Genomic DNA, 13,997 nt, shown 5'->3' on the forward strand with positions numbered 1-13,997 from the left:
AATGATGTCCATCCCTGTGAAATACTACAGTATAAGTGCAAAATAATTGACAATAAATAGCACATAAGTAAGCGATTACATAATGCAAGCTGATTACACAAACCTAGTTCGTTTGTTGCAGTTAGTAATGTAATACCTTGATGAGCCGGGCAGGGTGCTGGAAGGTGTCTCTCAGCTCTTGAGGATCTTCTGCCAGAGCACAGGACTTATGATACAGCTCATCTAGACTAGGGTTGGCCAACAGCATCACCTATAACATCAATATTAATCATGACGGTCAAAAACCACTGAATCAAACCTGGAAAAAAGTTTTCAATTATTAAAGGGGACCTATTATGCAAAATTCACTTTTGTAAGGTGTTTGGACATAAATGTGTGTTGGCAGTGTGTGTACACAACCACCCTACAGTGATAAAAATCCACTCACTCCTTTTTTTTAAATCCCCATAAATCATAAGCAGTGTCTCCCAACGACCTGTTTTCAGAATGCGGCTTTAGTGACGTCACTAAAGCTACAGGCCCCGCCCACGAGTGTTGACAGACACTGCCGTTTTAACTTAGACCCGCCCTGATCGAGTTCACAGCAAGTTGTACACATCCACCATTGCTGCACTAATGAGAATGTCTCCCAAGCGTTGAAGGTGTTGTGGCTGGATGTATTCATTCACATAGCTCTCTCTATTTACTCCTGAAATCTGAGCCACCCGCTGAAGACGAGGTGGGTTCATTTTGTCTTTGAAAAATGCTCCCTCAACTCTACCGAAATTTGTTTATGTACCTACGCACTTCTTATACTGTTTACTCAGCTCTTACAGTGATTTTCTGGAGTAAAACTGACGCTTATTCTTTTGTGTGACATACAATAAACTTTATTAAACTCATCAGTATATTTTGTGTCATCATTCAGACATGGTCCTACAGCAGGCTTGTATCAATAGTGTCTACAATCAATGACACATAGGTTATAACCATAATTAAACTAAACTATACCTGTTCCAACTCCATACATCATATATTCTCTGATTCTGTAGGCATTATTGTCCGAGTCGAAATGAACACCGTTACTGTGAGTTTCTGTTTTGATATTATCTTTCCGTGAGTCGAGATTGTTCACTGAGCACGAGCTGGTTAGGCTCCGCCCCCTGTGCTGTGAACCAGCAGCTCATTAGCATTTAAAGGAGACACTAAAACGGTGCGTTTTTCTCAGCCCCAAAAAGTGACGATTTAAACATGCTGTAAAAAATTATCTGTGGGGTATTCTGAGCTAAAACTTCACATACACACTCTGGGGACATCAGAGACTTATTTTACATCTTGTGAAAAGGGGCATAATAGGTCCCCTTTAAATAAAAGATGCCTTACCTTTGCGCTGTAGGTGTGATTGGCATCAGGTGGGTCCAGCACGGCCGTGTTTTTCACAAGAGAGTCCACCTCTTTATGCATGATGTGAAAGTTACAGTAGTTTCCAAAGTTGAAAGGTCGTGTTAACGGGAAGGCATCCACCCAGGTAAACACAGCATCAAAAAAGTCACTGGGGATGTAGAGGCTCTGATACCTCCGCCGTAGCTCCATCACATCACAGTTGAAACTGCAGAGAACAGAAACAGGCAGTCATATACCAGACATACACTTACATACTTAAACATTCATCTGAACAACTCATCTAAAACTTAAATAATAATAATAATAATAATTCATTACATTTATATAGCGCTTTTCTAGGCACTCAAAGCGCTTCACATGGAAGGGGGAATCTCCTCAACCACCACCAATGTGCAGCATCCACTTGGATGATGCGACGGCAGCCATAGTGCGCGCCAGAACGCTCACCACACACCAGCTTACTGGTGGAGAGGAGACAGAGTGATGAAGCCAATCAGTGTATATATATATATATATGGGGATTATTAGGAGGCCATGATGGACAGAGGCCACTGGGCAAATTTGGCCAGGATGCCGGGGTTACACCCCTACTCTTTCGAAAGACATCCTGGGATTTTTAATGACCACAGAGAGTCAGGACCTCGGTTTAACGTCTCATCCAAAGGACGGTGCTCTTTGACAGTATAGTGTCCCCGTCACTATACTGGGGCGTTAGGACCCACACAGACCACAGGGTGAGCGCCCCCTGCTGGCCTCACTAACACCTCTTCCAGCAGCAACCTGGTTTTCTCAGAAGGTCTCCCATCCAGGTACTAACCAGGCTCAGCCCTGCTTAGCTTCAGTGGGCAACCAGTCTTGGGCTACAGGGTGATATGGCTGCTGGCATACAGACTAGAGAGCTGAAACTGGAAGAAAAAGAAAGACTGCACCACTTTAAAAACCACTCCCAATGCCCGCTTCCCATAACCACCCCTGTGTTTCTGCACCCTTCAGACTGATTATCTTAAAGATGGACTTTTTTGCTATTTTTGTTACTTCTGTAAAAAAACATGTCACATAAAGTAGTTAACTTCTAAAAGAATGTCTCAAGACCTTCCCTATTTTGTTTCATTCTGTTGTGCTCTGAATGAAAGTTTAGTGTCCATGCAAAACACATTCAATTTTACTTATACTTTTTTTTTGCTGCTGTTCTAAAAATCTTTCTTTTCGCAATTACCACAAACAAGCTACGTAGCTGCTTGAATCTGAATGCAGGAGCTCTAGGTTACCATAAACATAAGTGGTGTGCCGTTGAACGGCACTGAACATGCACTTTGGCCGAAACAACTTGAAATATATCATTATTTTTCATTAACTTCGGTAGGCTGTACAACGAAGGAATTGTAATTGGCTGCTTTTACTGAAAAGCAGATTTTTTTATTGATCATTTGTTGGTTAAGAGTGACCTAGCGAACAACATGATTTTTGTCAAACAGCCAGGTTTGGCTCGTGAGTCACAGGTTCCCAACCGCTGCCTTATCTGTTGGATTATTGTCTTTGTACTACATAACCTAAATTGCTGATATTTGGTACAAAAAAATGACCTTTCTATATATTTTTTACATGTTGGTAACATTAATGTTGAATTATTGCCAGGACCTGTAGAGAAATGTCATGTTCTCCCATGTCTGAACTGAATTTGAGTTAACAAAACAAAACAATAAAATAAATTGTACCTAATTTGCAACTCAAGATATCTGTCAAGATAATTCCTCTAAAACAATTAACTTACCCATCAAGAGAGAATTTGGAGAACTGCACAGTATATCTTGGGACGACTCTCCGTGGCCGTCTTGGAGAACGTTCTCTGCGAGGAGACCGGTCTCTCGAACGTTTCCTTGTGGGTGAACGTTCTCTTGATCTTCTTCGCTCTCTATCTCTTTCCCGACTACACAAACAGAGGGAAAATAAAGAATGAGCATGTAGAGCAAAACATTTTTTACAATATCCAATATTTTTTTTGGTTGCACCCCAGAAAAAGCTAATCTAATCTCAGTAGGGATGTAACAGTGAGGAAATTTTCACACCAGTGAATTGACAAAACCGGTATTACAGATAATTCCGGGCAAGGTGAGGGGTGGTGTTATTGAATTTGTGATCACTTGTTCTCTGTATAGGGAGCGGTGGTACTGTCTGCACATTTTACAAGATTAGATATTTGTCAGCTACCGCAGCCAGCCTAACTCTCAGTTGTAAGTTTGAGGTCTGACCTGCGGTCGTCCTTCCTCAGGATGAGTTCTGGACGGTCATTGCGGCTGGGGAAGCGGGGTGAGGGGTCCACCCGCCTCATTTGTTGTGGCTGGGGCATCATCCGCACCGGGGGCTGCAGCAAACCCCCTGAGAACACAGAGTCTACACACAGGAAAAACAGAGAAATGGGAGATCAGATTTGACTCTGTAAAAGCGTGACTCTGCAAAAGGTCGAGGGGGTTGATGTACCTTTAGGTGGTGGCTGGGGAAGCAGTGGCTGTGGTGGGTTCTGCAGCAGTGGGGCCAGAGAGGCAGCTGAGAGCTGGGCCTGCAGAAGAGACGGAGGAGGTCCCTGGGCCGGGACGCTGAATGTGGTGGGCGGGGGTAGAGACTGCATCATGGTGGGACCTGGTTTCATCATGTTCGGCGGCTGGCTCTGAGAAGAAGAGACGGAGCAAAAGAGATGGGTTTGCTAGTATGTATAACCATCAAGATTATAGAGCAGAAAAATCCCAATATCATTTTAATGAACTAATGCTTGACTAGAGCTAAGGATGCACGATATTGGATTTTGGCCGATATTCGTTATGCCGATATTTTCAAACTAATTTTGCCCGATGTCGATACCGATATATTTGTATTTTTTTTAAGTGCAAAAAAAAGCTTATTAAAGCTTCTATTAAAGTTCTCAGTCAAGAGCAGTGAGTGATTTCCTCTGTGTTCTGTTGTTTTATTAACATTAAAGGGATAGTTCTCCCAAACATTTTAATTGTCATCATTTACTCTCTCAAGTTCCTTTCTTCTTTTGAAAATAAAAGTTATTTGGAAGAATGTGGCTAACCAAACAGTTGCTGTACTCCAGTGACTTCCATAGTATATTTAAGCACAAGAAAGAAATGAATACAGGTTTGGAACAACATTAGAGTGAGTAAATAATGACAGAATTTTTATTTCTGGGTGCAGTATCTCTTTAAGGACAAGCGGCAGCATATTATTACTGTCTCTTTAAGAACTGCACGCGACGCGTCTAATATACACGCATTTGACAAGCAGATTTTCTCTGTTTGCTTTCACTTAAGACATAATCAACTTTGTTTATGTAAACCTTGTGTGTATTTGACAGTATCAGCGCAATAAGACTCGAAAGATTAGTCCAGTATGCAGGCGCTGTGACAGGCTTTTAGTTCCTGTGAGCGACGGGTGTAACGCGCTCAGAAAAGCGGATGTTAGAACAGCGCATCAGCACGCGAATGACATGTTTAACTAGCAAGACTTTGACGCACATGTAAATAATGAACTTTTGTGAATTGCAGTGTCCCGTGAGTGTAACTCTGCCTCTGCGTTTACATGTGATGTGATGTGATGTGAATGTACGTCGCGTTGTACAATATGTTGAGATGAAGGCGCCAGAATTGAACTGATAGAATGCACAATACTATGATTTTTCTTCAAAAGCAGATCGTGGAGACATTTTAATCGTCCACGATCAAAAACCGCGTGAGACACACACCCCTAGTTGGACGTTTAAGTTGCTGGCGCTCATGCTTCGTTCACGGTCGTTCACGGTCGTCACGTGCGCATAGGAAACACGCCACCCTATCGGCAAGGCTCATCGGCAGAAATATTCATATCGGCCTATGCCGATGATGGTCATTTTAAGCTTTTATCGGCCGATACTGATGTTGTCCCGATATCATCGTGCATCCCTAACTAGAGCTGGGCGATACAGTTAAATCTATATCTCTATTTTCCAACCTTAATGAAATTTTGACCTAAAAAATCTGTCCACAGATGTATATAATTTAAGGTAGTACATTTCAACCAAACTGACCAACCAAATTGTTTTTGTGGAAATGAATTACATTTACTTATTTATTAAGATTAAATAAATCGACTAGCTCTAGTTCAGACAACAAATCAACATCTATAAAAACAAAAACAAACATATTACTGTATATGAATTCATCAAAAAACATCAAAATGTTCATGACAGCTTTAAACTCAGGGCTATAAAACAAGCCTTTAAAAAAATAACATAAATCCATCTCCAATATAAAGTTTAGATAACCTGTTTTAAAGGATGAGAGGAAAAGGAGCCTAAATGAGTAAGAAGCACTAAACCCAGTAAAAAGAAAATAAATGGTTAGAAATAGCTGGAGACTGAGGAAGTAGAAGCACTGCTGTTACCATTTAACACTTTTGGCCCCTGTTGAAAAAAAAAAAAAAAAAATGTCTTTCAAGAGAAAATGCAAGGCAAGCATTCTGGGCATTTCAAAAGAGTCTCAAAATTATTGTTAGTTACATAAAACAAAACAGACAGGAATCTGCATTTGCTTTAATATCATGCACCAGCTCAGTGTGACGTTTGTGTCCAGGTAGAGATATCAAAAGTACAGGTAATTCATGACCATGTTTAAAAATAAATAAATAATACCAGTAGTAACAATTAGGGCTGTTTTCGACTAAGGATTTTCATAGTCGAATCTGATTCGTTAGATTTTGCCGTAGTCGACTGACAGTCGACCTTTTTTTTTTTTTTTTTTAGATAGCAGCTAGACGTTCGGTTGAATAACTGTTCGTCTGTTATAGGACAACTCACTCTACGTTTATTTAAAATGAACCGCAAGACAACTAGAAGTGAATGTGCTTTCCATTAAATGAATCCTTAACACACAAAAAACGTTGCAATGAACGTGCTTTGTTTTAAATAAATCACACACAGTAAACAAAACCTTAACAAAAAAACTTTGCAATAAACTTTGCAATTTAGACGCGCAAACTGCGTGCCGGTGCGGTGAGACGTAGCCTACATGCTGATTCGGCTTGAAGTCGTTCATCCTCGGATGTGGCGTCGCGCGCGCTGTTACAAAAAAAGCCGTGCACACAGCCAATCGAAATGGGGTCTTGCCGGTCTTGCGCACCCAAGGCGTCATTTTTTTGCCGTCCGCACCTTCGCGCTCGTGCGGACGCGTCGAGTATAAACAAGGCTTTACCAGAGAAAATGTTTGGCTTTACTCCGTGTCAGCGCGCGCTCTTATCGGTAAAGGTGCACCAGCAGTAGCAGCCTCCATAGACAGTATAAGAAGGGCAGCCTCCGAGTCCGATCGCACCACTGGCACTAACTCCGCCTCCGTTTCCCTCGTAAGATTATATTAGTATTATTTAAACATTCTCTATGATAAAAAATGTTTGTAAAAAATATTTTAATAGCACGGTTTTGGCGGTTATAGAGTTCTAATGACGGTGTTCAACTATAACCGTCGGTCTCACGGTTATATAATAACGTCACACCCCTCATAACACGTGCCTACTATTCGACTATGAGGTTCATAGTCGAATCAGACCTCTCCGAATCGAATCGTCGAATCCTCGACTATTAGAAGTCAGCCCTAGTAACAATACCAGACTTTCTTTGTTTTTTATTTTATAAACAGTGTTTGTTTGATAAATATTTGCATGCCATTATTTTAATTAAATTTATTAACATTTAAATATATTTTGTTTTGTAATTAGATAAATTAGGGTAAGGAGTGTTGATCATTATAAAATGCAAAATTTCACTGTCTGGTATTTGTACAACTGATATTTTGGTAAGAAACTCAGTATGAGATTTAAAGGGGGGGAACGGAAAAATGTAAAAAATAAATAAATAAAAATATTTAATAATTAGTTTGGGTAACTGAAAAAATTACACTAAAAGCAGCATCTACTACAGCATCCCCCCATGAATACAAAATTGTTTAAGATCATTTTTTTAAATTACAAATCCAACAGTTTGAGAGTAGCTGTGAGCTGTAATACAGGGAAGGGTGAAAAAGCAGCAATAGGGACTCATCTTGGGCGGAAGAAAGGAAACCCAAGGACATGTGACTAAAGCCTGTTTGTGAAACAGGAGAGTGGAGGAGCAGATCAAGCAGAAGATAGAGGGGAGGAAGATGACAGAATGGGGATTTGGGGCACAGGGGTCAAGTGGCGTGGGTTACATTTTGTCTTGAATCCACCGCAGAATGCATGTCAGAGTAGCGTGGCATTCCTGCATCAGAGTAAAAGCTGGACAGCTGTGGGGAAACCTGAGGTAAGGGCTGAGGCGGCTGGTGCTACATGGAGATTGAGAACACAGGAATCAACAGCAGCATCATGACATCATGACTGTGGACGCAGAACCATATCAGATTGTATCTGCCAGGGATCCATTCGGACCACGTGGGTTTGCTTACCGTTTGGTTGTGCAGCTGAGGTAAAGTTTGAATGCGCTGGGCATTCCATTTGAAAGGCATGTTGGGATTGTAGACCGCTTCCACCAGAACACGATCACCAACTTGGGGTGTTTTCCCCTTAACAGCACTACAAAAACACACAGAGAAATTACACACCTGACCTTTAGGCTGCGTTTACACTGGCACAAAAGATCCGATTTTTTACTGACATCTGACACAGTTCGGAATTTGTTGCACGTGTGTAAACGCAAAAATCCACAAGAGATCCATTTTTTGTTTAGTTTTAAATCAGATACATATCCGATATCTGGACTACGTCTTAACACGTATATATCCGACACGTTTGGCCAGAAAGATAGATTTTTAATGTCATATAATGAAGCAGACATGCCTGTATGCGCTCGCACAGCTTTTTTTTTATTAAGGTGGAAACTTTATATATATATTAATATAGAAACATCCAAGAGCATTGAAACCGGTTCTCATCCTCTGCCCTGTGAATTTTATAAATAAAACAGCTTTGCAACGGAAAGCTACATTACATTTCTCAGCAACGAAGTGATAACTTTGCTGTTTTTGTATAAACTCACAGCTTCACCATTGCATTGAGACCCTACAGACACAGGTAATTCTCTCTCTTGCTAATTCATTCGAATTCATTCAAAAAAATCTTACCAGACTACTTTATTTTACTCTAGAATTCTAGATCTAACGAAGCGTAGATTAAAAAATAACAAACGAATATCTTCCAATTTATATCCATTCAGTCAAATTTGTGCTACAAACATAACAGCAAGTAGTCATGGTACCACCTGTCATGAATTGTAAATAAATTATATTGGCTATATAAAAGCACGGATATTCAAAACCCAAGGGTCAACCATGTCGCATAGCTAAGCGAACACCAGCAGACTCATTTTGGCCGGGGATTAATGTAGACACAGATATCGGATAACAGTCATGTCTAAAGTGAATGTAAACAGGCAAGACAAAAAAATGGGATATGGTCAAAAGATTAGATCTGTGCATTAAGACTTGCAGTGTAAACAAAGCCTTTAAAAGACTGATTCACAACTCAAACCTGCACATTTACTATAAAGCACCTGATCTGAAAGAAGACATCCTCATCGACAAAGCCGAAAGTGTCATGTAGCTTGCTGACGACCCCGGTGAAAACACGCTGTTTTTGGGGTTGGGTCTGCTGCTGGTGGCTGGAGCGGGGGGTCGGGTAGGACACGGTTATCTGCGCCGTCTGCTGTTGGTTTGACAGGCTCAGGCTGGTGGGCAAGGCAACAGGGGGCTGCAAAATACACATACCACCACTGTTAGAACATAAACTATTCATATCTGGCAATATTAGGGGATCTCTTGCTTTGTTTTACACATTTAAAAATGGAGAGATGGGCATTTCCAGAAAAATTCAAATGTGATGCAAACGCAGAAGTTGGAAACAAGGTGTACCTGTGATAGCAGGGCTTGTTGGGGCTGTGGAAGCTGTCAGAGATAAAGGAAAAACCAACAGAAAACATTACAAATTAACCATAAACCACAAATTAAGTGGAATGAATATATCAATGAGTAAATTTTGGATTGAACACATTTTCTACATGTTAACTACAAATTTAAGCTCCAAAAACTATTCCATTCAAAAGTATAAAGTCGGTATCGATTTTTTGGTAGCACTTTATTTTACAGTATGTGCACTTACGTGTACTTACCTAAGAAAGTACTGGGTAATATAAGGTAACAACATGGGTTAAGTTTAGGTTTAGGGGTAGGTTCAGGGTTAGTATGTAGTTATTACCCAGTTATTGCAATTACTATAATAAGCAAGTACATAGTATGTACACAGGGAACAGGACTGTAAAATAAAGTGCTGCCGATTTTTTAATGTTTTGGTAAGACGTCCACCAATGCTGCATTTATTTGATCAAGAATACATTAAAAACTGCAATATTGTATTTTTATGTAATATAATATTTCAAAACGCAATTTATTCTTGTGAAAGTAAAGCTGAATTTTGAGCATTATTACTCCAGTCGTCAGTAGCACATGATCCTTCCGAAATCATTTTAATATACTGATTTACTGCTCAAGATTTTTTTTTTATATTATCAATGTTGAAAACAGTTGTGCTGCATAATGTATATATATATATGTGCTGCAAATACTTTTTTCAGGATTCTTTAATGAATAGAAAATTCAAAAGAATAGCATTTATTTGAAATGGAAATCATCATTTATTTGTAAAATAAATCTTACTGACCCCATCAGCTTTTTAAAAACCACAATTAAATGAAGCCAGTACAGATCAGAAAAAAATTATCTGAAAAGTACATGGTATTTGGATTCACACTCAGAACAGACTACATCTACAAAGAGTGAGACCGGAAGTGAGTCCTGAGAACTAAATAATGCAGACAGGCATTGCAGCACTCTTTCGATTAAATGCTCTGCTGACTGCAGTCCTTTTAGTTCTTCTGTCGTGGTGTATAGAAATAACGCACCTGACAGGAGCTTGACAGTGCATTCAAGCAAATGGAATTTACCAGTACATAAATTCCCTGGGAATCAAATCAATGACCTTCTGATATCACAATGAACAATACTGACAATCTTCATGATAAAACTAAGGCATCAACTAGCTTTAGAAAAGCTAAAAGGGGATGTGAAAGAGGAGGTGTGGATGAGAGTGAGCTAGGGATGCACCTATATGAACATTTTGGCCGATACCGATAACCGATAATTCTTTATATTTTGAAAGCTGATAATTGATATATTGGTCGATAAATCTAAATCTTTAGATCATTTTTGAGAGCCTGATTACAAAAACAAAAGTCTCACCATTAAAATCCATGTCCCAAGCACACAATTATAATGTTCTCATTATAATTTTATGTAGCCTAAGTGATTCCAATCATGTTTCAAGCAATTCAAAACCATCATGTTGAACAGTGCGCATCTGAAGGAAATAATCCATTATTTATCGGCTTTAAAATTTTCTCATCGGGCCGATAGCGATTACATTAAAAATGAACATATATCGGCCGATACGATATGGTGGCCGATATATTGTACATCTGTAGTAGGGCTGGGGTAAACGATTATTAATTAAACGATTAGTCTGTCGATTATTTTATCGATTAGTCGACTAATCTAACGACTAATTGAACGATTCTTTTTTGTAACATGGAAATTGCAGGAGTGCACATTCAATGCACAACAATTTTGATCTGGTTCTTACAGAGTATCTACACTGTAAAATGTTTGGTAGGCTACTCAAATGAGCCCTATCACACTTGGATGTGGTGCTCATTTTAATGTTTTCAGTGCTCATAAAAAACATCCGGACTGATTTTTCGGTTTTGTTGACGGGGGTGGGGTTTACATGCGCTTCATAAGGCACACACGCACATTTGCACACACACGCGCAAGGTCTCTCGCTCTCTCCCTCGCTGCGCGCGCTACACGGTTTGGAGCTCGCGAGCTCTAGATTCCGGGAGATTTTAACTAATTTGCGGTCATCAGGGAGCCGCTATCACTATGCGGGAGACTTGGGATGTCAACTCCATTTGACAAAGAGCGCAAATAACGACACCTTTACGTTTGGGACTAAATTTGAAGTATTCCCATACCTTCGATGATTTAGTGCGAGCTGGGTTTTTTTAGGACTTTTTCTTTTGTTGGGACTTTTGCATGGCTTTGTTGTGAATTCTGTGAAGAGGTTGCTGTTTCGTCCTCGATTCTGCAATGTTTCGGTCTCCCACGTGTGTGTGGCGAGCTGTACCGCCGGGAACGGTGCAAAAAAATAAATACATAAATAAATAAAGAAGCGTCGACAAAAAAATATGACGTGGACGAATTTTTGACGTCGAAGCGTCGACGTCATCGACGCGCCGCTACAGGCCTAATCTGTAGAGTGAGCGCATGTACCTGATGTGGGACGTTGTAAAGGGTTTGAGGTGGAGGTTGTGGCGGGGGGCCTTGAGGTGGCTGCTGCTGCTGCTGCTGTTGCTGCTGTTGTTGCTGCTGCTGCTGATACTGCTGCAGGGCTGAATTGATCTGCGACTAAAATAAAACACACCAGTGACTCAAGACTGCTCACTGCAGGCTGGGGGAAGGGCTCAAGGGCTCCAACACTGAGCAAGCTAGAAATGCAGATAAGTACAATTCAGAATGAAGGAGGAAGCACTTTATACACTGCAATGAATGGAAATAAGATCAGGTTAGGTTTAGGTGCCACTGTGTGGTATTATGTTCCACTGTGTGGTATTATGTGCACAGAATATACCGTATAATTAGTAATTACAACTATTTTAGGAAAATAAGTACTATACCAGCTATAATTCCACAGTAAAATATTTCAGTATTGTTGCTTTAAAGGTCCCCTGGCATGAAATTTTCACTTTCTGAGGTTTTTTTAACATTAATATGAGTTCCCCTAGCCTGTATATGGTCCCCCAGTGGCTAGAAATTTCAATTGGTGTAAACCGAGCTTTGGCTATCTTTCTCTGCCTTTGAGAAAATGAAAGCTCAGACGGGCTGATCTTGAATCTCCTCCGTATGACGTCATACGGAGGAAAGGTAACCTCCCTTTTCTCTGCTTTCCCCGCCCAGAGAATTTGGCTCGCCCATGAAAAAATGAGCTAGGAAGTACGAAGACGCGATTTGAGTTTTTCCTCGAGAGATATCATGGCTTGCAAACGAGCGAACCATGGCAGTTGATCAGTGTTCGGATGTACAAATGAACACAAAAGTATTTTTTAGTTCCTTCATTCGAGCCTCTGAAGAAACCATGGGTTAATTTTATCTTCTCTGGAAATGCGCCGACACAACTTCCCAAAGTTTTGTATGGTCCAAACATTTCACCGACGACTGTTTTCTCAACTTGGGCCAATACAGAGCTGGCCTCGATGAACGTCTGAAAATAAATCGATCGAGCTACCAAGCAGCAATTTCTGATGTGTAGCCTAATTGTTCAAGTTCAGACAGGTAATCTTTCTCTCAAAATCGTTCAATATGGTTTATGCATCAGTAAGTCAAGCCAGTGACTAAAATATCAACTTCACATCGTTTCTTTTAGTAGGATGAAAATAATCTTATTTAAATTGTGAACAAATTATACAGAAAGCGATCAAAGAACAATCTTTCCACGCAGCGCGAGTTTATCTGGACAACTCGTTATGAAATCAATGACGCACGTTACACTGCATAACAAAGCTCTTACTGTATGTACATCATCGTGCTTGCATTGGTGAAAGCATTAGAGAGAGTGCAGAAACTGCGTTGCAATGATGAGATCTTCATTCTCACGATCAACAGACTGTCATCTGCTTGCTCAATGCTCATCACAGAAACTTTTTATGTGATGGGAATAGATCTAAATACTTTAAAAACTTCTCACAATTCGTTAATCTCGATAGCTGTAATAGTAAAAACGTATAATAGCTGTAGTAAAGGTATTCGAGAGAGTTTCACATGTAATACGTAGCTATTTCATATGCAAGCATGTCAGCCAATCACAGCAGAGGCCCGTTCCACTGAATCCCACAGCAGACACGCCCCTTTAAACAGAGCGTTCAAATCAGGCTAGGAAAAATGCCTTTTATTTCTAAATTATGACTATTTTTGATCTAAAAAACATACTAACATTATAAGGGCAACCCAGGAAACATTATAAAATAACCCCATGTCAGGGGACCTTTAAACAGTAGTATGCTACTCTGTTGTCACATTTAGTAAATAACAGGTACTATACTAGTTATTATTCCACAGTGAATGCTTTAAACAGTAGTATGCTACTCTGTTGCCACATTTTGCATATAATTATGTCTTAATTCTTGCCAATACAATAAAAAAGTATTCAAAACGTTGTGTTAAAAGCTGCTGTACTTGCTTCCAGTTCATTCATCAAATACTACAATTTCTGAAAAATAATAATACTATCTATTATTCCACAGTGAATGCTTTAAACAGTAGTATGCTACTTGAAATTTTGGCAATACAATCAGAAAATTATTCAAAACATTACGTTACTAGCAGCTGTAACTGCTTCCAGTTCATTTATCACATACTACCATTTTTGGAAAATAATAGGTACTATACTAGGTACTGTACCACAATAAATGTTTCAAACAATAGTATGGCACACTTTTTACATTTAGCAAA

General features: G+C 39.8%; 1 protein-coding gene across 2 annotated transcripts in view; it reads right to left on the minus strand.

Annotated features, from left to right (window-relative positions):
• ccar1 (cell division cycle and apoptosis regulator 1) overlaps positions 1-13,997 on the minus strand; it is a 30,612-nt gene that overhangs the window by 14,696 nt on the left and 1,919 nt on the right. The window contains exons 4-13 of one of the 2 annotated variants that reach the window (XM_056248086.1): positions 11,763-11,897; positions 9,291-9,323; positions 8,933-9,129; positions 7,830-7,956; positions 7,596-7,709; positions 3,862-4,048; positions 3,633-3,774; positions 3,155-3,310; positions 1,363-1,588; positions 137-250 (exon numbers count right to left, since the gene is read on the minus strand). In XM_056248086.1, the coding sequence (XP_056104061.1) occupies positions 137-250; positions 1,363-1,588; positions 3,155-3,310; positions 3,633-3,774; positions 3,862-4,048; positions 7,596-7,709; positions 7,830-7,956; positions 8,933-9,129; positions 9,291-9,323; positions 11,763-11,897 (1,431 nt within the window). The remainder of the gene's footprint in view (positions 1-136; positions 251-1,362; positions 1,589-3,154; positions 3,311-3,632; positions 3,775-3,861; positions 4,049-7,595; positions 7,710-7,829; positions 7,957-8,932; positions 9,130-9,290; positions 9,324-11,762; positions 11,898-13,997) is intronic. The other variant, XM_056248087.1, reaches the window with a different exon arrangement.

The sequence above is a fragment of the Rhinichthys klamathensis genome, unplaced genomic scaffold (assembly GCF_029890125.1).
Source record: "Rhinichthys klamathensis goyatoka isolate OS25496 unplaced genomic scaffold, OSU_Roscu_1.1 h1tg000053l_1, whole genome shotgun sequence".
NCBI lineage: Eukaryota > Metazoa > Chordata > Actinopteri > Cypriniformes > Leuciscidae > Rhinichthys > Rhinichthys klamathensis.